The 22897-nt window shown below is 37.6% G+C and overlaps 2 protein-coding genes across 3 annotated transcripts in view; one reads left to right on the top strand and one right to left on the bottom strand.

The window, feature by feature from the left end:
• The first annotated feature begins 6332 nt into the window (after positions 1-6332).
• On the top strand, positions 6333-17909 carry LOC117427995 (coiled-coil domain-containing protein 92-like). Of its 2 annotated transcripts, none has more exons than XM_058994551.1 (4): positions 6333-6355; positions 12038-12191; positions 12709-12750; positions 16478-17909. In XM_058994551.1, the coding sequence occupies exons 2-4, from the start codon at positions 12062-12064 to the stop codon at positions 17254-17256; spliced, it is 951 nt and encodes a 316-aa protein (XP_058850534.1). In that variant the 5' UTR covers positions 6333-6355; positions 12038-12061; the 3' UTR covers positions 17257-17909. The 2 variants fall into 2 exon arrangements, with proteins under 2 accessions (XP_058850534.1, XP_058850533.1); XM_058994550.1 differs by lacking the exon at positions 6333-6355 and adding an exon at positions 6379-6693.
• Positions 17910-20189: 2280 nt separating this feature from the next.
• The window catches only part of dnah10 (dynein axonemal heavy chain 10), a 38828-nt gene continuing 36120 nt past the window's right edge, over positions 20190-22897 (bottom strand). Inside the window, exons 74-79 of the mRNA XM_058994549.1 lie at positions 22647-22778; positions 22251-22462; positions 21787-21954; positions 21337-21517; positions 20772-20917; positions 20190-20401 (exon numbers count right to left, since the gene is read on the bottom strand). Coding sequence (XP_058850532.1) covers positions 20255-20401; positions 20772-20917; positions 21337-21517; positions 21787-21954; positions 22251-22462; positions 22647-22778 — 986 coding nt within the window. The 3' untranslated portion in view covers positions 20190-20254. The remainder of the gene's footprint in view (positions 20402-20771; positions 20918-21336; positions 21518-21786; positions 21955-22250; positions 22463-22646; positions 22779-22897) is intronic.

Here is a 22897-nt window from a genome sequence, read left to right as displayed (position 1 = left end):
TGCAGTATCATGGTAACATACAGTCCAGGTAGCAGGACCAATGTGCTTCCAATGCTGGTAATGCTGCAGGCTGCTACAGTTTATTCAATGCACTGTACTTTGAGAGTCTCTAGTTACCCTGTGATTGTACTGTAATGCACTTGTGGTTACATGGTATATATATAGTACACATTGTAAATGCACAAACCTATGTAGAGACAGTGTATCAGCTGGCTACAGATTCCATGTTGTTGCTTTGCAGCTGCACAGACCTGTGTGATTACAGTGCAATTAGGATTCTATAAGCAACTTGTCTTGTTTGCAGCAAAGCTTATTCAAATAGTGAAATAAACGCAGCCAGTTGGCACTAGCTCTGTACCTCATTCATATTTATAAAATGATTGCATGTAGCCATTTAGAAAAATGCCAGGTGGCCAACAGAGCGCTTGGCAGCAATTCATGAGCCTTTAATAACACCACAGCTCTGGAGCCACACTGCATTGCTCTCCATGAAGACTTTTTTATTGCGTTTTCTTTATTAAAATAAACACAAATTTCTCCATCCATTTACCTAGACTGACCGTGCTGGAACATTGTGATGAACCCAGTGGGTTGTATTTAGTATTGTAGTGTAAGTCTAAGGTGTTGATTCAATCACGCTATACAGCAGCACTCTTGGCCCTGTTCAATGTCTCTGTTCAAGTAAACTTCCAGACACAAACACGCCACTGGGTTAGCAATCAAGGGTTATATTGGTAAATACTTCACTTTAAAGCATGCAAATGTAGATCCTAGACCTCTGGAAAATCTGATTGAATAATGCTATGGGAAAGAAGACTAGGACTAGTGCTGTTTGAAAATTAAAATTGATATTCTCGTAAAATCATTTCTAGACCGCCAGCCCCAAAGATGAGACGTACACATTCCTACCGTTTTGAGTCTAAAAGAAAACATGTTGCAGCACACGCTTGGAGATCTGCATTGCCTCACACATGATGCAAATGGGGAAAAAAATAAGGATTTTGAATAGTATCGAGTGGCACCAATAGTTTGTACTTATTCCATGGAATAAAACATGAGAGTCCCTGGCAAAGTTAATAACTTCATTACTAATTACTAAAATAGGGTTTTAATGCTCAACATTACTTAAATCAGATGTGTTATGATTGAACCAGGAGATATGCTGTATTTGGCACCCTATAGTGGAAATGCTTGTTAGTGCATAGCCATATTCAATTTAACAAACAATTAAAATGTTCGTTTTTTTTCTCTTACTGGTTGCATGCCAGTAACAGCTTATTTTACCAAACTGTGCACTTGAACAAAAAGGTGTTGTCTGGCTTGACTAGTATATAGAGGTTACTGGGTTACTATCAGGATGAGGAATGACTCAAGAACTTTCTGGAGTATTCTCTAGGCTAATGCAATGGCTGTGTCGAGGGTCTGGAGTGTAGTAGGGTTTTAGGGGGTCTTGACAGGGAGGTGTTGTCGAGGAGGTGGGTTGGTCAGTTTCACCGGCCCCCACCAGAGGGAGACATTGCTGCAGTGGCAGAGTAGCCACAAATAAAGTCAATGCTCAGACTGGATATCAATATGCATAGAGCATATAACTCTTCAACACCACAAGGCTATAGTTCCTCGGCATTCAGATTCTACTTCAAACAACCAGGCAACAAGCACAATGTGTGGCACCCCATGTGTGGTAGAATCCATATTCAGGTATGAGGAATTCACTACCTGGTTCAGAAGGAAGGCTTTGTGTTCATGTCAGTTCATGAAAGTGCATATTTACTGTGTTACATCAAAGTAATTAGGGCACGTTTTCATTAAATCAATCACTAGATAGAGCCACAAGTGATTTGGCAAGAACAAAAATCTATATAATAATTATATAGGGGTCCATGTGTACATGTTGGAAACTAGATTGCATTGGTTTGATTGGGTTTCAAAGCAATAAACAGCTAGATTAACAGCAAATGTTTTTTTATTAGAACAATGAGATCGTCTGGATCCCCACACGGAAATAAAGGTGACCAGGGATTGGTTTTTTTTTTTTTTTTTTTAGGTTAACTGAAAAGATCATGTCAATGATTCTCACACAAGCAAGTATCCACTTCTGATGTTTCATTTAATTTACAACCTTACCAGCGACCTGTAAATGATCACTTTGCACACTTGGGAAGACCCTGATGAATTTAGCACTATGAAAAGAAAGTATACCTGCTTGTGATTTACAATATAAATCCGGGATAACGGGTTATAAATCAGGTTCATGTTTACGACCCCGCTCTATCTTGTAAAGTTAAAAGAAACCATACAGAAATGATTGGACCAGGGGGTGAATGTTATGAATCAGATGGAACTCCAAGCACTTTGCCAGCTGCGCTCCTGTAGGGTAACAACCACTTATCATTTATCATACAGTGGCTCAGCACTAGAATCCTTATAGAGACCATTACCAACTGACAGTTGACTGTGCTGGGAAGGCACCTACTGCACAGACAAGGTCAACTACCAAGGTAATGCACGACCATCTGTATTTCATTGTATTTATTTATGTGTTTATTTGTGTGGTTAGAAACTGGTAAACAGTAACTTTATTGTTATTTTAAACATTTAAAATGTATAATTTACAGGTGAATTTACATTTTTCGATGTTTTGCTTTTCTCATGTACCTTTTTTGAAATTTGAGCTAGACATTCTGTGTGAAGGTTTACGGTCAACCATCGTGTGGCAGTGCCCTGCTATGAAGCTTCCTGAGTGGTGAGATAATAAACTGAATTATACTGCCTCTGTTCAGATTCTATTCTAGATACGCATTATTCTATTAACCCAAATACTGTATGTATCATGAAAAAATGTCTAAAAACACACTAGAAGTGGAGTTCTGTCACTCCAATTAGAATATATCAGAAGGAAACTGACCTTTTTCTTAAGATGTGCTTAAAATGCCCTGCTGGGACATTTGCCAGAACGCTAAAAATAAAGAAATGAGAAGAATGTAATCCTCTGCCAAAACATGCCTAGCTGAAGATAGATTAAAGTCAACTTCCAAAGAATAACATTTCAAAAAGTAAGACAATAATTTCATGTGTTCTTGCAAGACACTTTATATATGAGACGTGTTCCTTTTGGAAATGTATTTCTTGTTGGGGTGCAATCCCTGTGTTGCTGTACCGAAAGGAATTCATTCAGTTTGCCACATTACTTGGATCATTAGTTCCAGGAATCCTTTCCACCCTAAGGAACCCCTTGTGTGCTGGCAGTCAGTGAATCCAGTAGGGCGGCGCTCTTTTAGATCTGAATGTAAAGTTTCAGGCAGTAAACTCTACCCTGCAAATATGACCATCAGATTGGCAGGAAAATCCTTGTAACCAATCCCCAGCCGTCAGGCAGAAACTGGACCACAATCATGTCAATCTTCAATCAGTGACGGCTACCATAGTATTCAAGCCAGGTAAATGTCAAGAGGCATGCTGTGAGTTTACCTCCTTGTCTCCAACCTCTACTCTGACATTGCCAGAGGGATTGGCAGTCTGAGTGCCAGGTGAGAGACTGGGTGTCAAAACAAAACACAGTACATTCGAGAACTGAAGGTTTCACAGCTGTGTATTTCCCGGATTTTCCTTTATAGTCCTTCAGCGTTTCCCTGGTTGTTTGGGTTAAACTTACATCAAAATGAATAACTCGTCACTATTTAACAGCACATAAAAAGAACAATCAGTGTACAAGTGAAATAATACCACTATTCTGTTTGCTGCAAAACCCTTGAAGGAAGTTAAAGACCAGAGCTGTATAGATGACAATAGCAAGTGTGTCAACTAGAAGCGCATGCAGAAATGTCCCTCATTTAGCTGCAGTATAGTCACTTTACAATGCCATTGCATTTAACGCTGATTTTAATCAACTTCGGGCTGCACCAGTATTTACAAAATATCAATAATAATGGGCTTCTTTGTTGAAATTTCAGACATTCTTGATATTTCTTGAATTCATGCAATGCTGTTTTTTTCAGGGTTTTTTTCCTTTTTTTTTTTTTTTAGCAGATAATAGTGTGGATGAGAAATGGAAATAATTCACAAAAAGTTCAGAAGCAAAGTCAAATGACCCTCTGTCCCTGGGTGGGAGGTAGCCCAGGCTGCTTCTGCTGTTCCCTGAATACAGCTCTTTATTCCCCAAATCCAAACCCTGTCTTCTGAAGGCATTATAGTTTCCACAGGGTTTTGCTTGATAGTTAATAACACGCCTGACTGTCTCCCAGGAAACACAAAGCTTAACACACAGTGTGGATTGCACTGAGGTCCTCTAGCCTGACTGTGTCTGGAGAGTGTCTCTGTCCTCAGTAGCTGTGGTTGTTGGGGGAGCTTTTATTTTACATGTGGATGGTGCCCACAATGGAATACACAGTATTTTCAATATAGAAAAAATACATGAAAAATATACTAGAATCATAGCTCATATGTTGTATGTGTTTCTTATATTTAAAATAGAGGTTGGCCATACTGTATGTATTGTAAAGCTATATATTTTAAATGCATGACCCATATAAATCTTTTTTTTTTTTTTTAATACATTTTCTTTCGATTGGCATGTTGACAATACTACTGACTGGCGCAAATTACGATGGTGATAGGAATTAAGACATAAATGCATTTTCCATGTTCAGTATATACAATACAATAGAACTCCTCTGTTTGTATCCTGGGACACTATCACCCTTCATTTAAATATGCTTTATTTTGCTCTTATCTGCCCCCTATTTTACTGCATTTAATCCTGTACTTCAAAATACTGTAATCTGCCAAGTGTTTAACCTGTAGTACTTTGTATTTAATCACATCCTGATGTAACTATCACTATTTAATCATATCCTGATGTAACTATCACTATTATCTGCTGTATTATTGAATTGTGGTTTGTCACACTTGTACTTTGCTTGAACAAAAGTTATTGTATTTCTTGCTCTTATTGTATTACTTGTATTGTAACACTTGAAATGTATTTGCTTATGATTGTAAGTCGCCCTGGATAAGGGTGTCTGCTAAGAAATAAATAATACTGAATATTTTTTAAACACAGTGTAACAATCTCAGCTCACAGCACTGTTGGACCGCTGAATGCAGTATAAAATGTGTGGGCACAGTTTGATAGAGATATATATATATATATATATATATATATATATATATATATATATATATATATATATATATATATATATTACATTTTTTGTTAACTACCTCGTGGTAAAATTCTATGAGGTTTTGTTTTTTTTTTAATTATTTTACTTACTTACTGCAATGCTGTTGGTTGATTATACTTAATTATTTATTTATTTGTTTAAAGGCCACAAAAAATGAAACATGCAAGTTAAAAAATTTAAAAACCATGTTATAGTCTCAATACTAAGATGCCTGAGTCACTACTGCCATCTGCTGCCGATACTGGGTAACTACACAGACTCATGTCACGTGGCTAACATTGGGCTGTACGAAAACTCCAAGAGTGTCGAAGTACCTCATGCAGTAAAGCAGACGTCACGTCACAGCTTCATCTCACAGTGTTAAAACCTGCATGCTGCACTGAGCTACTCCTCAATGTCTGTTGGGGCAATCCTGGGTGGCTGATGACCAAGGCGGTTTTCTTTATTTGAGTACTGGTGCACTGATAACTGTGGGAACAGATTCAATGTGCAATGTATAACCTCCAGCTGCTGCAGGTCGTTACACTAGCATGCCTATTTGGCTCACAAAGGCAAGCAGGTTTCAAGGGAAGGACGTTTAATGTACCTGCAATTAAAACTACCCGCTGGTGGGTGTAAACAAACTGGACTGTGAACAAGGCCTTGTTTAATACATGTTCTTAAACGTGTTCACACATATTACATTGTGACACGGTTTTAAATATATATATTCTATGTTGTAGTGCAGTACAGTACCCATAGAACAGGATTGTGAAGCGAACGGGTACACAAAATAATGATATTGTAATATACTTAAATGTATTGTTGTATTAATGTAGTATTTGTTTTATTGCTGGGTTTGTTATTGTGTACATCGACAATAAAACACATCTGAATAATTATTTATTATTCAGACTGAAAACGAATATTGCATATAACAATACTACTAATACTAATTCTAATACTAATAAAAAATAATAACCTGATGTTATGTTGTTGTTTAGAACCGCTTTCAATTCTGCAACCTGCTTTTTGTTCACTATAGATTATTTAGTGTTGCGAAACGTCACCAGCAGATGCCGCTGTTGTAACTCCTTTGAGGGCGCGTGACTCCGTTTCTACGGCAACGCCGCTGTGCATGAGTTTACGCCTGTGCAGTGGGGGTGAAGTCGACCTCTTTTTTGACGGATGAGGTATTTCCAAATATAAAAATAATTGTTTAGTTAACTGGGCAAAACCCTATAGATGGACTATGGGCTGTAAATACTTGTGTTGGGTTGTTACTTGTCAAACACTTGCTATACCCATACTGCTGATAATGGAAGGTTGGTAGTATCCCATGATGCACCTCTTTATTTTGGCTGGTATCTCTGGGAGATGAGATCTGGCTCAACCTTGTTCAATGCCGAGAGAGGAGAGGATCACCTTTCTCTTCATGATTTAACATGCTGCAAAGGACTTAGGAGACCACAAAAAAAAGGATAACTCCGCGACTGTAAATAGCTAACAAAAAAAAAAAAAAAAAACACGGGTAAGAATCACTGAATTACGTTGTTTACAAATACACCTTTATGAAAGGGTGATCTATCATTCTCTTTCCTCTAGTGCAATGTTATTATAATAATAATAATAATAATAATAATAATAATAATAATAATAATACTTCCGTTATTATTTGCAGGTGACATATCATTAACTTGAGAATTGAAACTGTTGTATACACTGTATGATAATACACTTGACAGTGGGTTACCGGTATATAATTTGAATGTTTGTCAATAAGTAATTACAAATAAATATACCGGTATATATGTTTTCTATTCCATTCATAAGTGTGCATCGCGATATTGCTAGATTTATGGTATTGTAATTATTAAAATGAACATTAACTGTGGTCTCACGTTAGAGACGTTTTTGTGTTGTGTTCCCCAAGTCAGAATACAGTATGAAAAATAAATCGCATTACTAAAAACTAGGGAAAAAAAAACAGTGATTTCAAGTTGTGTGTCTGAAGAAGTCTGTCTGTATTCACAATCAGCAAGACAAAAGGATATCATATTTACAGTAGAGATAGCAACAGTAGCATGGTATCATATATTATAATTATTCTGCGTTATCATTTTGTGAATTGTGTTCTGCGGTTGGAAGGGCACGGTGTAAAATACTGACTTGCAGGATGAATAATTACTCATGCTGCCGATGGACGGTCCGGATCATTTGAAGTACTGCTACGTTGTTACTTTTAAATAATGTAGTTAACGCATACGTCACGGCATAATAAGGATGATTTGACTCTTGATCTCAGCTTGCCAGTTACATGTTTACGGTTGCGATTGTTACATTATTTAATTTAGGGTCCGCAATGCAGTTCAGTCCGTGCAGGCTACAGATTCACAACGTCAGTGCCATTTGTTAACCAAGTCCTCCTCCTTGTGTAGATGTCTGCCTTTTCCCCAAAATGTATAGATCTGCACTGCGTGAAACTCAGATCGCATTCCATCTTACTTTTCTTAATCTGGACAATTAATCTTTTGTTTACATGGGTAACCTAAGCCATATTTTAACAAAGCATTAGGCCTCTTTCTGAAATACATGAGGATGTTTTTACTTTTTTTATTTATTTAAATGTTTAGACATCTATTATGGTAAGATCATAATAGAGATAATGGCGAATGGTGAATGATTTTAAAATACAAACATTAAATCAGAAACAGTGAACAGTCACATTAAAATACAGTTTAGATAATACAAAAATAGGTATACTACTGTGGAAGCATGGGTGTCTATACTAAGAAAAAAGTTCAATATTTTATAATGCATTTTTTAAAAATGTATAAGGTAATAGAAATGTATTGATAGAGAGTACTTCAGGCAATATGGTTTGTATTTCAGTAAATTTCTATAAGACAAACATCCTATAACACAGACAGATATTCTTGCTTTCCTGTTATAAAAATGTGCTATATATATATATATATATATATATATATATATATATATATATATATATATATATGCTGATCCTTTTGTGGTGATGTGTTCTCTCTGTGTATGAAGTCAAATCTGAGCAGGCCCGCCCTGTCAGAGATGACACTACAGTATCCTGTATCAGATCTAATATGTAAAGAAGAGAGTCTGACCCTTACATTCTCTGCAGAAGCTCTTCGTTCATTATATATTCATGTTTAAAGTGAGATTGTAGAACTGCAATACATGTATGGCTGTGGAGCTCTGTCGTTTTTAATGTTGGAGTTCCTTACAAAAGGTACAAATCCCACCCTGGTTATTGTATTGGAAATACCTTAATTTGTGTTAAAGCAATTGTATTCTACTATTCAGCCTAGTGAGTTGGTAACTGTCATGGTGCATTAGATATGCAGAAATAAATACAGTAGAAAGATGCTCTGCAAACACGCATGCACACGCACAAACACACACACACACACAAGGAAACAGAAATGATAAGTAAATAACACAAAAATCTAAAATTGTTTAAAAAAAAAAAAAAAAGTTTTGTAAATATCCATGATATATGTTTGAAGGTTACTTATGCATACAGACTAAGATTAACTCATGTATGAACAGTTAGAGAAAGCCCTGCTTGATTCATTACTAGAAGAAAGATGACATCACTGTACCTCATTCTATGCTAGCCAAGAATACTGCATACTTCAGGTCAGTGTAGGGACTTTCTTTGTGTCGGCTTCTGGGAAGCATTATCAACAGGCAGCACTTTGATTTACAGGAAACAGTTTGGATCAGAAATGACAGTGGCTGGCTTTTAAAAGCTGTGTACACCCACCCCTGACAATATAAACCTTCACATTGTAGCTCACAGTTTTGGTTAATAACAGCTACAAAAATACTAAATGCAAATAGATGAGTTACGTTCCTATATATTTTCAGACTTTATTCCCAAGACTATCGTAAGGTAAAGAATTGTAAAGAATATTGAGCATTTTAAAAATCAATAGCCAACCCAGGAGGCATTGATTTATCTCAGAGAAAATGGAGATGCCTAATGGCATACAAAATGAGTAATGGTCCTTGTTTTCACCTCTAAATGTAGCCTACATGGTAAGTGCACAGAACAAGGACACTGCGGAAGCATTTGCCAATAGGCTACATTTTATCTAGCATGACATAAATACTAATTAGGTTGTAATTACATTGTGTGTTGTTGTTTGCATTGATATAGCTCTGATTACTGCAGTGGAAATAAGCAGTCCTCATACTGCAGTCTGCCTTGCCTAACCAGTATGAAAGATATTTGCACAACGATTACACTATAATGTTAATAATGTGTTCTCTCAGGGGACCTGCTCTGGCCTGTTCTGCTGCTCCTGCCATTCTGTTTGCAAACAGGTGCAGAATACAAGTATCATTTCAGAACTCAGTGCTGGGATTCAAAGTGAATTGTTAAAAAGACTTACGGTAACATGTAACCATTTTTTATTTATCATCAAAACAAAGAAGATATAATGGTCTATCTAAATATAATGGTAACATAGATCATGCAAAAATGCACAGTATGCAGGCCAATTGTTTGAAAGTGAAAGCAATATATTTCTGATAAGCTTCAATTATTTTCAAGTTTAGACCACATTGGCTGAATGTATTATATTTCCACACTAAATAGACATATAAAGTACAGTAACATATTAATAGTCATTTTACTAGAAATTTGGTTGGGGTTCAGACATTCAATTTGTTATTCAAACTTGTTATTATTAACTTTAACTATTTATTAGAGTCTCAGACAATGTACTGCATTACATAATTCCCTTTCCAAACAGCTGGATGCTGTTGTAAGACTTGTGAGTTCTAAACCATCGAAACAACACAGGAGTTATTTTAATTTAAAGTACTGCACTGTAATTGTTTTAAAGAAGTCTAGCAATGTTGTAGCTACAGCATGCATAGTGCATCTGTGTCAGCTTGTCAGCCTTAATGCAAGTGACACTATGCAGTTAAATCTAATCCTGCCATGTCCTCCTGGCCCTTCAGTGAACAGCCTGTTGACCTGCAAATAATCTCACGGAGCAGTATGCAAAATTAATATAATGTCTCTCAATCTCAAGTTAACCCTAACAGTGTGGCATGGTGATCACAGCACAGGTTTAATGGAGGCAAGCTGGTGTAGCTGGGGTGTCATTGTTTTATGAGCTGAATGTTATTAACACAGACAACTTCTTCATATCAGGGATAACAGCCCGTGTATTATTACTTCTGCATTTCTTAATGTCCCAGTTTCTTCAGGCTTTCCGTTGCACTCTTTTTCTCTGGCTAACTGAATGTACTTGGCTGTGATACTCTTCTAAATGTGGTGTTCACATACTGTATAATAGTTAAGTAATGGTCAATTAGAATGGAATTTACCAAGTGTCCCCTGCTGAGAATGCATTGGTATAATAGCTTTAACACAGAGACAGTGATGTGCCTGCTACCTGGTTATTATAAACAAAAGCTGTAGATTTTTACAGCAAAGCTACTTGGTGATTTATTTATTTTTTTTCTTGGAGATAGAGTGATAATATTACTGTTCCCTAAAGCCATTTGCCCGTGGTGGTTACGTGTGTTGCCTAAAAATAGCCTGCCTGCCATTGCATCTGTATGTCATTATTATAGATACAGTACTAAATACTGAAAACCACGCCTTTGCTAGACTGTGCACTGTGATGTGAGACGTCAGTGGTTGTATTGTAATGTGATTTTTGATGACGCACATTCGTTACCATTTTCAGAAAGGCGTAACTTGTCATTTGCACAAGCTTATGAGATTATTTGAAAATGAAATAACTGAAAACCTAAAAAGGATGTTTCTTTAGAGTTATAGCAATTCACCCCTGTCTAAATGTAAATAGAACGGAATGAAAATCTAGCACCAGGTCCACAATTATAAATATAATTGTCTGTGTGTAATGCAGAATTACAGCTCATCATTTATAATGCCTGGTTCAGGTTGCTGTCATGAGTAAGGCATTAGTGTTTATGGTTAAAGTGATTCTGTTTGTGATTTCATGCTGTCAGCTCATGAAGGCACACAGGCAGCCAATCCTCCACTAATGAAATAAATGGTTTAATGGCTTACTAGAAGTAGACCAGTGTCAACAAAAACAAACCCTTTGAATGTCTGCTAAGGTTTACAAGTACTTCTAAAAGAATAATGTAACATAACTCCCTCGTTTTTTATTATTTTGTATACCTCTTCTTAATTTATACACAAAAATGTATTTAATTTGAATCTGGGAGCAGCATAGTCCAAGATCTGTTTTTTAAAGAGTATGTGTCTGGGATTGCAAGCCAATGCCAATGGGCAGCAGTGTGGAGTAGTGGATAGGGCTCTGGACTCTTGACCGGAGGGTCGTGGGTTCAATCCCCAGTGGGGGACACTGCTGTTGTACCCTTGAGCAAGGTACTTTACCTAGATTGCTCCAGTAAAAACCCAACTGTATAAATGGGTAATTGTATGTAAAAATAATGTGATATCTGTATAATGTGAAATAATGTATAATGTGATAACTTGTAACAATTGTAAGTCGCCCTGGATAAGGGCGTCTGCTAAGAAATAAATAATAAGAATAATAATAAAAGCCAAATTCTGTTCAAATCCAAGACATTTTCCAAGCAGTACTGTTTTAATAATAAAGTCTTAACTTATTTGTCTGCAGCTTTCACATTTTTTATGGACTTTTGGAGTTTACTGCTAGTGTTTGATTATATATGTTGTGTTCAGTCAATATGTGACACTGAACTATACAGCCTGCTGTTATTTGAAATGTGGTGCTTTTGTAGCATTTGATATAAACTTAAGATATTTCAGAGGATGCATTACTCTCTCTCTTTTTAAAAATAAATGTTTGTGTTCATTACAGGTTTACCGTTTCCACAGTCTGACCATGGCCTCTGTAAGTCTGGAGAATCAGCTGCACAGTGCCCAGAAGAATCTGCTTTTCCTCCAGCAGGATCATGCAAGTACACTGAAGGGTCTGCATGCAGAGGTGCGCCGCCTTCAGCAGCACTGCACAGGTAAGACAGTGCAGACACCGCCGGATAAAAAACACACATTTTACTAAGTTAACTGGGTTCTGTGGGTAGGACTTTTTAATTTGAAACATGATCCCCAGCCCCATCAGCTCCAGATTGCCCAGTCAGTATCTGTACATGAGCTATTTCCTCATCCAGCATAATCCTCTAGTGACTTTACTTTGTTCCCATACCTCACAAAGGTAGTATAGGGCATTCTGCCTCGAGTGATATAGCAGCAACAGGCAGGTTTACTGGTGGGAAAAATATGGGAATTTATTTTAAGGACCTGCGATGTATATGAAAGGACCTCTACACAAAATACAGAGCTAAAAAAAAAAGCCCTAAAAAGAACCATTGTATGAATTTGTTTTGTATCCTCATCCTGACAGAATAATTAGAGCTGACGCTGTCACTAAGTGCTATTGGAAGTGCATGGAGAACCGTGTACATTGAACATTAATGTGTGTAAACAAATGCATTTACATGAATTGGTATGTTTCTTTCTTTTTGTTTAAAGATTTGACATACAAGTTGACAGTAAGAAGTTCGGAGCCAGCAGGTAAGACAAATATATTTCTGTCAGGTTACTTTTATTTTACCAAAAGGCTAAAGGCATTGAGGATCAATATCAAAGTAATAAGATATTAACCTGTTTGAATGTCTTCTCCACCAGTGATAAGATGTATACAAAAGTAAAGCAATCAGACACATTTCTGTAACTTGAGATGTAAAACTCAAGTTTGCCACAATAAACTGTGTGTCACATGGACTTTCACGTGTTCATAAGCTTGGCAGCATCATCTCAATTTTGAGATAGAAATGGCTTCATCATGTAACCTTTGTGCTCTTCAAAAACAGTTCTAGAGGGCACTTGTCTTTGATCCATTGCAGGAACGAAAGGTCAATCTTGATCCTCAGAACGGCTTTTCAGTATTCCCTGTTATCTCTCAAGCAGTGAATCCTAGCCCTCTACTGTACTGTATTTGACTAATCACAGTGGATGATAAGAGATTGATTAATATATTTTAGAGTATTATGATATAGGCTAGTCTTGTTTAAGTTACTTTTCCATATGACCTTTGACTTCACAATAAATAATAGAAAAAGATTTACAAACAAGAGGATGCCATTCAGCCCATCTCAGCTCTTCCGGTTCCTAGAAGCTGATTGGTCTCAGAAGTATCCATGTTCTTATATTCTTCAGTGTTGCTGCCTCAACACCATGACTAGGTAGCCCATTCTTAGGGTGAACTATGTCGACTCATTTTAAGATTTTAAAGACTTCTATCACTTTTTGGCTCAAATCCAGGGACTCTCTGTACAGTATAGTGTTCCATTACAATTGTTGTTGCTGTGTAAGCTTATTACACATCCTGCCCAAGTTAAGCTTTAGTCTTTAACTACATGATATTCTTAAGAGTATGTGATTGGAAGGACAAGTTAGGTGAATTTTGGTATTTTCCATATACAACTATTTATACAAAATTACTTGCAGCGTGGGTGCCCCCATTGTTTTGTTTTTTGTGCCGTTTACAATACAAATAGCCTCCTTGCGGGTTTTTGCCCAAGGCACTAATGAACATTTTCTTTTCTTCTTCTGAATAACAAGCAATGTTGTTACAAAAATGTTTAGGCCCTTTAAGAATTCATTTAAAAAACCATAGTGAACAACTGTAAAGAATTGCTTCATGGAGCTTGGCACTTAATTAGTCTGTATTCAGAATGCCTTCACGATGGCATTGGTTATTTGGTCACGCAAAAGTCTCAGGGTTTGTTAAAGTGTGACCATTTAAATTGTTTATTTAGTGGGTGTCCACAGGCTCTTGTCTGGTAATCCACACAGTGAAAGGATATCATTCACATAAAGACCTATATACCCTGGTAACCAAGTTCTTTACTGGGAAGCAGGAAATAATGCAGTAGTCTTTTGACCTCTTTGTAGTTTTGTATAAATGCCATTTCAGTGCAAAACAGGGTTGCTCTGATGCTCACACTAATGTTGTGTCAGGTAACCATAGTTACAGAACATAAATGGCTCAGTAGAAAGGTATACATCTACAGTGATTTGTCACTAGCATTCACATAGGTGCACTGTCTGCTTCTTAAACATTTAGTGTAGGCTTTGGGGTGACTGCGGTTTCACTTTGGGTAGGAAGGTTCTCTGTGCACATGTGGACATTCATTGCAGATGTTTTTGTTGTAGGAAAAGCTTAATTGAGGCCACCTGAGACTTGACTTCTTATTAAATCGATTTAAGGCAGTTCCTTAGATATTCTGTTTTAAAGCAGTTATATTCTCATGGGATCAAGTGGTTTACTGCTTAAAATGTTATGCTAATGTTATACCAAGGCTACCATAAGGCTTTGTTGTCCATGCTTTAACCAAGGCAAAGTCATTGTATTTTAAGCTACCTTCGCTTCTTGTTAATGACTTTTTCAAGGCTACACATAAAAATCAATAAAAAAGCAATACTTGACATGCCAAAAAAGAACCAAAAATAGATTCAGTATACCCATGCCTCTTGGTTTTATTGTTAAATAGTCCCCTATGCTGTATGTTTTGCAATTCATTTCTAGCTTGCTGCTAGTGAAGTTGTATCCTTGCATTTAAGCAGCTAAAGCAGTTTCTACATATAGTAACCACTATGCACTTGACTCAGAGACATGTAAAGGTAGGTCGACAGTGAATTGCAAAATAACAATGAGCCTGTAAGCGGGTCTTAACTGAGAGGAATGAAGCTGGGAAGTTCAAATACAGGCTTAGCTAAATAAAAGTGAATTGTGTTTTTTTTTTCCTTAAGTATGACTGGAAAACTACAGTAGATAAACCATAGTGAAAAAAATATAAAAACTAAATTAAAGCATAAATGTTATCATTACCTACAAATAATAATGCTTAAACATTTTGCAAATAAACACATAACTTAAATTTGGTTGCACAAAAATAGAAGTCAGTGTTTTACAGTATATATGCAGATTAAAAGTAAATTACTTCATTGTATTCTAAAGACTTTTGTCAGAGCATTAGGTTAGTCTGTGACAGCAAGTGGACTATCACTACGGAAATAGGATTATATTCTATTAGGTTAATGCAGTGACGGTATCTCTGACCTAATTGGATTACGATTGCTTTCTATGAGCTCAACCCTGGAAATCAGACTGTATTCTCCGAGTTGAGAAGTAGAATATTGAAGTCAAATATTTAACACAAATCATTCAAAACCCTGATCTCTCTGTCATAATTGTTAAAATCCTTATAGATTCTCTAATTGTTAAAATCCTTGTAGATGTTCTTTGTTTCCTGAAAATGTTTCCCTGAAAAAAAAACCTGAAGAAACATGTTTCCCCTTCATGCTGTGATCGCCCCTGTGGAGGTTGCAAATTAAATCAGAATTTTGCATTAAAGAGTGCCAAAGTGACAACTAATGAAAGGCACTGGAACATAACATCTGAATTTACTTTGTACATTCCCTGTGAATGTTGATGACAATCTGAAAAAAATGATTGGCACTTGATTAAAGCAAATATTTTACTGATACTGCTGCTACAATTTTAAAAAACAATGAGAACAATGCATATACTTTTTAATTATTCAACCAAACAAAAAAACTTTGCTTACAATCAGGGGGGCTTGTACAGTATGTCAGTCAAAGTGTTGCTTATTTGAGAACAGTAGTTTCCCTAATACAATATTTATAGGCTGCCATGCTTGTAAATAAGGGATGGGGTAGTAGGAAATGACATCATCCTTCAGATACACTGAACTGTTAATTTGTCTTCTGCAGTGGGCACATTGATCGCAGGCTGCAGGAAACTGCAACCTGACCGTGCCCTTGTCTACACATTTAGCAACCACCAATAGGAAAGCATCTGCTGTTTCAATGGGTTGAGCTGACGTAATGCAGAGTGGTTTAAAGTAATGAATAAATGATGTTAGGGCTGCATGTTCAGGCTGCACTTGTGATTCTCAGCATTTCACTCCTAGGATATTCCTACTATTTATGCACTAAAGATTTAAAATTGAATTTACTATAACGTCACATACTGCTGAATGTAAAGTACTTAACAGACACTAATACAATATTTGGAACCATCAGCAAGTCTAGGGATAACCAGGGCCAAAGATAAAATGGATGTAGCTGCAAGTTTTAGAAACCTTGCTCAGGAATATTAAAGGCTGGTGCTCCTGTGATTACCAACATAATATTTTCAAACACCTCTCTAAACCCCATAGGTTTTTGTACAAAGTGTAAGTGACTAAGACATTCTTATTTGTGTTTTCTGTAGAAAGCGGTGAATCACCATGTAGCGAGTTGAGGAAAAAGTGTGAGGCGCTTGAAACCCAGCTTAAAGCCAAAGAAGATGAAAACACTGAACTGTTAAAGGAGCTTGAACAGAAAAACGCCATGATCTCAGTTCTGGAGAACACAATAAAAGAAAGAGAAAAGAAGTATTTAGAAGAGCTGAAAATGAAAAGCCATAAACTAAACATGCTTTCAAGTGAACTAGAGCAACGGTCTGGCTCCATTGCTTATCTGACATCTCAGCTGCACTCCACCAAGAAGAAGCTGATAGCTACGTCTAGCGGCACCTCAGACACCAGCCCGAACATGAGCCCAGTCATGTCCTCTTACAAGCCAGCTCCGCCTAAGGAGAAGATGCCAGAGACCCCAAGGCGAAGGATGAAGAAGAGCCTTTCTCAGCCCTTAAACTCAGAGTTTACTGAGGTGTACCGGCTAGGGCCTGATGGGCGCAAAGTGGTAATGAGAGAGACCATGGATGCCATGCCAGACCCAACGCCTTTCCTGTTAGCCAGAGAATCTGCTGACGCACAGCTTTTGAAAGAGAGGCCTTTGGTTATCCCACCGATTCCTTCGGAACGCACTTCTGAACCACACCACAGTCCGGCCAAGGATAGGCAACACAAGGCACACATTGGTGTGGCCCACCGAATTCACCATGTCACACCTCCTGCCACCCAACCCGAAGTGGAAACACTGGCTGTGGACCAGGTGAATGGGAGTCAAGTTGTTCGAAAGCGGTCAGGTGCTGACAGAACTGTTTAAACAAACTAAATAATAATACTAATCTTACTCTGCTTTTCTGCATTGCACTGTGATAAGAGATGTTCATTTCTTCACATTCCTCTTAAAGGTTCTCCTACTTCCTTTCCCCTGTTTAACAGTAAACGGGTGCATGCCAAATCTTTGAAAAGTCTACGTGACCGACAGCCTGCCTGTCCCCATTCCATGACTTCTCCCTTTTCAACACAGCCAAATAAACGTGTCTACCTTGTTGCTTGCTTCAAACACATACTCTGCAGTCAATATACATACTAGTGGTTTACAAAAGCAAATACTACTGATTGTCACCCTGCAAATATATTATCAGTAAGTTAATTAAAACAAGTTAATAAAAAACTGGCAGCAACATGTTCAAACTGTTTATTTCTAATGTCAATATTTGATGACTTCTCTTAATGCCTGCAGCTCCAAGTCGTGTAGTCAAGGTTTTCATTACCTGACTGCTGAAATCTTTTATGACAAAGCCTTTGCATAGGCAGCAGTATGTTTAATTTCTCTGTATGTAAATGGCGAAATGGAGTAAAGAAAAATGTACTTGTTACATATCAGCCAGTTTAAATTTTTTATTTCATTTATTTTTTTTGTAATATCATTTTTGACTCCCTGTAAGCAATACAGAAGTTTAACTTACAAAACGTGTTCTGTGTTATTGTACTACAAGAACTTAATTTTCACTGGGTTGTCCATTGTGTTCATTGGTTTTATTAGACCAAAGTTTGAGATTAACTTAGTACCCTAGAATGATTACCACCCATCTGGTGTTTCAATATTTTAAAAAAAGTGTCCAGGTACTTTTGATTCAGTATAATAACATCCTCAAAAATGAAATCATGAAATGCAGTGGTTGCCTAAACAAAAAAAGATTGACGGATGCTTGCTAAATTAGCCAGTTTTGAGATAATAATATCATCATCATCATCATCATCATCATCATCATCATCATCATCATCATCATCATCATCATCATCATCATCATCATCATCATCATCATCATCATCATCATCATCATCATCATCATCATCATCATCATCATCATCATCATCATCATCATCATCATCCTTCATTTTATAAAGCGCCTTTCATGATCAGTCATCACAAAGTGCTGTACATAAGAACACAAATAAAAATAGACAATAAGAAAAGTATCAAACATTAAATCTAAAAAAATGCCAGTTTAAACAAGTACGTTTTAAGGCGAGTCCCTCCATTTCTTTGGGAAGGACTTTCCACAACATAGGGGCATAGGAACAGACGGCCCGATCAACCACAGTTCAGAGTCTGATCATGGGGACACATAAGGAGACTCACCCTTCAAGGCCTTAAAAGTCATTAGCAAGATTTTAAAATCAATGCGAAACTTAAGAGGACGCCAATGTAAGGATTCCAGGACAGGGGTAATATGATCACCAGATCGAGACCTAGTCAAAACCCTGGCTGCTGAGTTTTGAACATACTGCAGTTTGTTTAGGGTGTTCTTGGAAACCCCAGCAAGCAGGGCATTACAGTAGTCAAGTCTGGCATGGACCAGTTTCTCTGCAGCAGGCATAGAGAGAACAGGGTGTAGCTGGGCGATATTCCAAAAACAGAAAAATGACATCTTGGTGATATTCCATACATGAGGCTCAAAAGTTAAGCAAGGGTCAAAAATAACCCCCATTTTTTTTCATTTTAGAGCAAAACTCAGTCTGTACACCAGATAGCCATGAACCTAGTAACATGACCTGTTTTATCACGGTTCAATTGCAAAAAAATGTGTTGCGTATCACATATTATCATTGGTGCTGTTTTCTTGTAACCAGGAAAGCTGTCCATATTAATATTGCTTTAAAAAAACAAAATAAAACTGAGACACATCACAAATCTGAACTAAATGAAACAGTATAAACCTGCCCAAGTGCATCAACACGATCGCTAATAAAGCCAACATGAAATGTTAGTGTTGGCTCAACAGCGAGCCGATCTGGCAAACAGATATCAGAAGAATGTTTAGGAGTTCAATACAATAATCTTGAAGCTTGGAGGGTGAAAAAGACGTGCGAGTCTGAAAAGAGTATACAATATTAGTAGATTGATATTAATAATAATGTATTTATTTCTCCTTTACAGTTCTAGAAAATACAAACCCTGGTAAGTACAAAATCCTTAAAGTAAATAAAAAAACAAAAAACAGGCTTTAACAAAGTATATAAAAAGATTTAACAATTTGTAACAAATACACTGCTGTAGTATATTTTTATTCTGTTCCCCCTCCTCTCCCAGATCAACAGTAACCACAAGACTGTCAGTTTGGTTTAACAGGGCGGTGCCTGTTTTTTTATTGGACAATCCAAAGCCTTAGGTGATAATCCATACAGGGGTCAAACACAATCCAGGTTAATCCGCTAGAAGGGTGGTCAAAACAGTCCAAGTCATACACAGAATTTTTGTCTTCTTTTTCCTCCTTTTAGTTTTAAAGCAATAACTCTTACCAGCACTTCTCTTTTTTTTTTTTTTTTTTTTTTTTTTTTTTTTTTTTTTTTTTTTTCCTCTCTCTCTCTCTCTCTCAACCACCTTGTACTCCTCTCTCCCCGTGCTGTGACCCAGCCCTTTTATAGGTGGATGATTATGTCTAATTCGGGGCAGGTGTGGCTACCACACCCTGGGCACCTTGCATTGTGGGAATTGTAGTGTGCTGTGGGTGGCCATTTTGTGACATGTAGTCCTTTCCCTGCTGCCATTTTGTGATGGTAGAAAGTGCTGTCAAAACCTCAGCCCTGACGTATTTAGCATCTACAACCACACCCTTTGCTTTATCACAAATTGTACAGTATGCAACAAACAGTCAGTACATCTTTAAATGTAAGGCACAAAATGGGATAACAGTGAACTAAAGTATCAAAGAACATTTATAATAAACTATGTCAAATGCCAAATAATATAATTTAATATATATTTTATTAAAACAAACAAACAAAAAAGAAACTGCTGTTTCCTCACAGTTTTAATCCGAGTTCAGAGAGAGACAGACCCCCTGCAGTACCCAGTGGGAGATGTGTTTTGTGGTGGAAAGATCAGAATCAAACACCAGGCCGACTCCCATTGCATTTCTTCTCATGGATGTGGTGTACACAGGTGTCCTTAATGTGTTCTGCAAGGAGGGAACAGAGGTTTGTGCATGAGTCCACATTAATCTAATTTGTATTTAAGTGTACCTCCAGTGTGTCGGTTTAGCCTCCTGCAGAACATGAACATGACACAGCAAAGCTTTTAAAATATATATATATTTATTATGTCTTGCTGACTGCTATCTATATTTACTCACCATTAATAAAATAGATTTTATTTCTATTTTTCTATTTTTACCTGCATGGTGCTTAAACTTAAAATATACTTTATAAAAACTGTTATTTATAGCATGTGAAGACGCACAGATAACAGTATTCCAGTAATTAAATTTCCAGTATACTTCAGACAAATAAAAAAAAAAAATTAATTTGAAAATGTGATTTGTTTCATACCTGAAGTTTGAGGCGGTGCGACTCAATGGGAATGACTTTAAGAATGGGCAGTTCGACCACCAGGACTTTGGGTTTACTCCTGATTAAACATGACTTCTCAGTGCTCCAGTCAGCCCCTTCGAGATAAAGACCTGACACAAAGCATCCTGCAACAGAACAATGGAAAAAACATTAATACGACAGGTCAACGGCTGGTTTCACAAACCACGATTAGCACTAGTCTTGGGCTACCATTAGTTAGTGCAGGTATAGTGCTAACCGGGGTCTGTGAAACCAGCCACAACACTTCTATACACTGATGACTTTGTACATCTTTTAAGTTTGTAGGTTAGCTGCATGTTCATTTGTTGCATCACAGATTGAAACTAAACTTATTTCATTTGACATACCCCAAACGAAGATGGTTAACTGCTTTATTACACTGGAGGAGTATACATTATCAAGTAAGACTAGGTCCTGCTTTCAGACCATTAAAATGTGCTCACTGTTACCTCACAAGGACGTTCAATTTCAAATGGTAAAAATGGAGATACAGTAGTAACTGTGTAAAGGCTGTGGTGTGTACCTTGCCCCGATCTCTCTGTGACCTCCTCAGCAGTGTGGTACTTGGTGACCTGTGTGTACAGGGTGGAGCGGTCAAGGGGCCAGCCATTCTTCCTGCAGGTGGCCTGGACCAGGGCCGTGAGGTAGGACTCGGGAATGTGCAGCCCGGACAGCCACATGACAGTGGGCTCTCCCTCATCAATCTGGAGGAAAACGTGAGCGATTTGTAAAACTGGAGGCAGTTCTAGGGTCACAATTAAAACAATAATGTACAACAGATAGGTCATGCACACTGGCAAGTTAGTAACTTGCTATCTGGTTCTATCCATTTTGTGTATATACTGGTGTGTAAATAACTTGACATAATATACTGGCTAATAGTTTTTAACACAGATTTTTTTTTTTTTCTTCAGTTTTAATACCAGAGTACTTATCCCTATTCATCACTTAAATGAGATAAAGTAATACAAACCCATGTGCTGTACTGGTCAAACCTCTTCTTGAAATGGAGCATCCAGTTCCCCAGGGATTTGAGTGTATCTGGCGCCAGCTTTCTCCAGATGACTGGAATCTGCCCATTGAAGAGGGCACGAGCCACCTCATCCAGCTCGCTGCTCATGCCAACCTCTCCCGCCAGCGCCTGATGAACACAGAGAGATGCAACAAAGCCCTGTACTGAATACCATCAAGGTCTCAGAGCAGTTTCAAATCAAAAAGAAGCAACACGTCTTGGTGGTGTTTTCAGATTCAGGACAATACGAATCAGACATTAACATTTCCGTCTGTACATTGTAAGTACGATAGTATTCTACAGCATACTATACCCAGTTACAAAGACATGTGCATATTATTTGCTTAAAAAAACAAGCATGCATGGAAGATCCTGAATAACGCAAGGCAGTGAAAGCCCAGTTTGTAACCCTGCCAAGCACGTACCCTCTGCAGCTCAGCCAGGGACCTGCCCATGCGCACTATGAGCTTGTTGAATCGCTCCACCTCCTGCAGAAGCACCACCGTTGTGGGGGAGATCTCCAGCCCCAACTTCTTGCGAATCAGATCCAGGTCGAACACTTTAGGCAGCTTGTTCTGGATGTCTTTGGCCACCTGGCTAATGTACTCGTCGCGGCTAATTCCACCACCCGTCTCTCCTGTCAAATGAAATAAATCAATGATCGCAACTTTTAATCCAATCTCTCTTATTGAACTTGATTCCAACACATCTGGTAATGCTTGGGAACTGTTTTAGTGTACAGTGCTTCGACATGCTCACTCTAAAGGTATGCATTAGACAGTATTGTATGGAGTATGGCTTTTTGCAGTTTATTTCCATACCTGTCTGTGGTTGCAGTTCTATCAGGTGTTTCCACATGTCTCTGGCAGCCTGGGTGTAGTAACCGATTTCAGCATTAGGGTGAAGGCCAAACACTTCAGGAGTGTTAGCAAGTGGAAGAGATTCTATTTCCTCTATGAGATGAGATTCACACAAACACAAGATTCAATTCAAGGGATCGAGGAGGGAATATATATATATATATGAACTCAGCATGCATTAGAAAAGAGTACACCCATTATGTAATTATTTT

The sequence above is a fragment of the Acipenser ruthenus genome, chromosome 21, assembly GCF_902713425.1.
Source record: "Acipenser ruthenus chromosome 21, fAciRut3.2 maternal haplotype, whole genome shotgun sequence".
Lineage (NCBI taxonomy): Eukaryota > Metazoa > Chordata > Actinopteri > Acipenseriformes > Acipenseridae > Acipenser > Acipenser ruthenus.
Note: the sequence above shows the minus strand (reverse complement) of the source record. Positions and strands in the feature narration are given on the sequence as shown.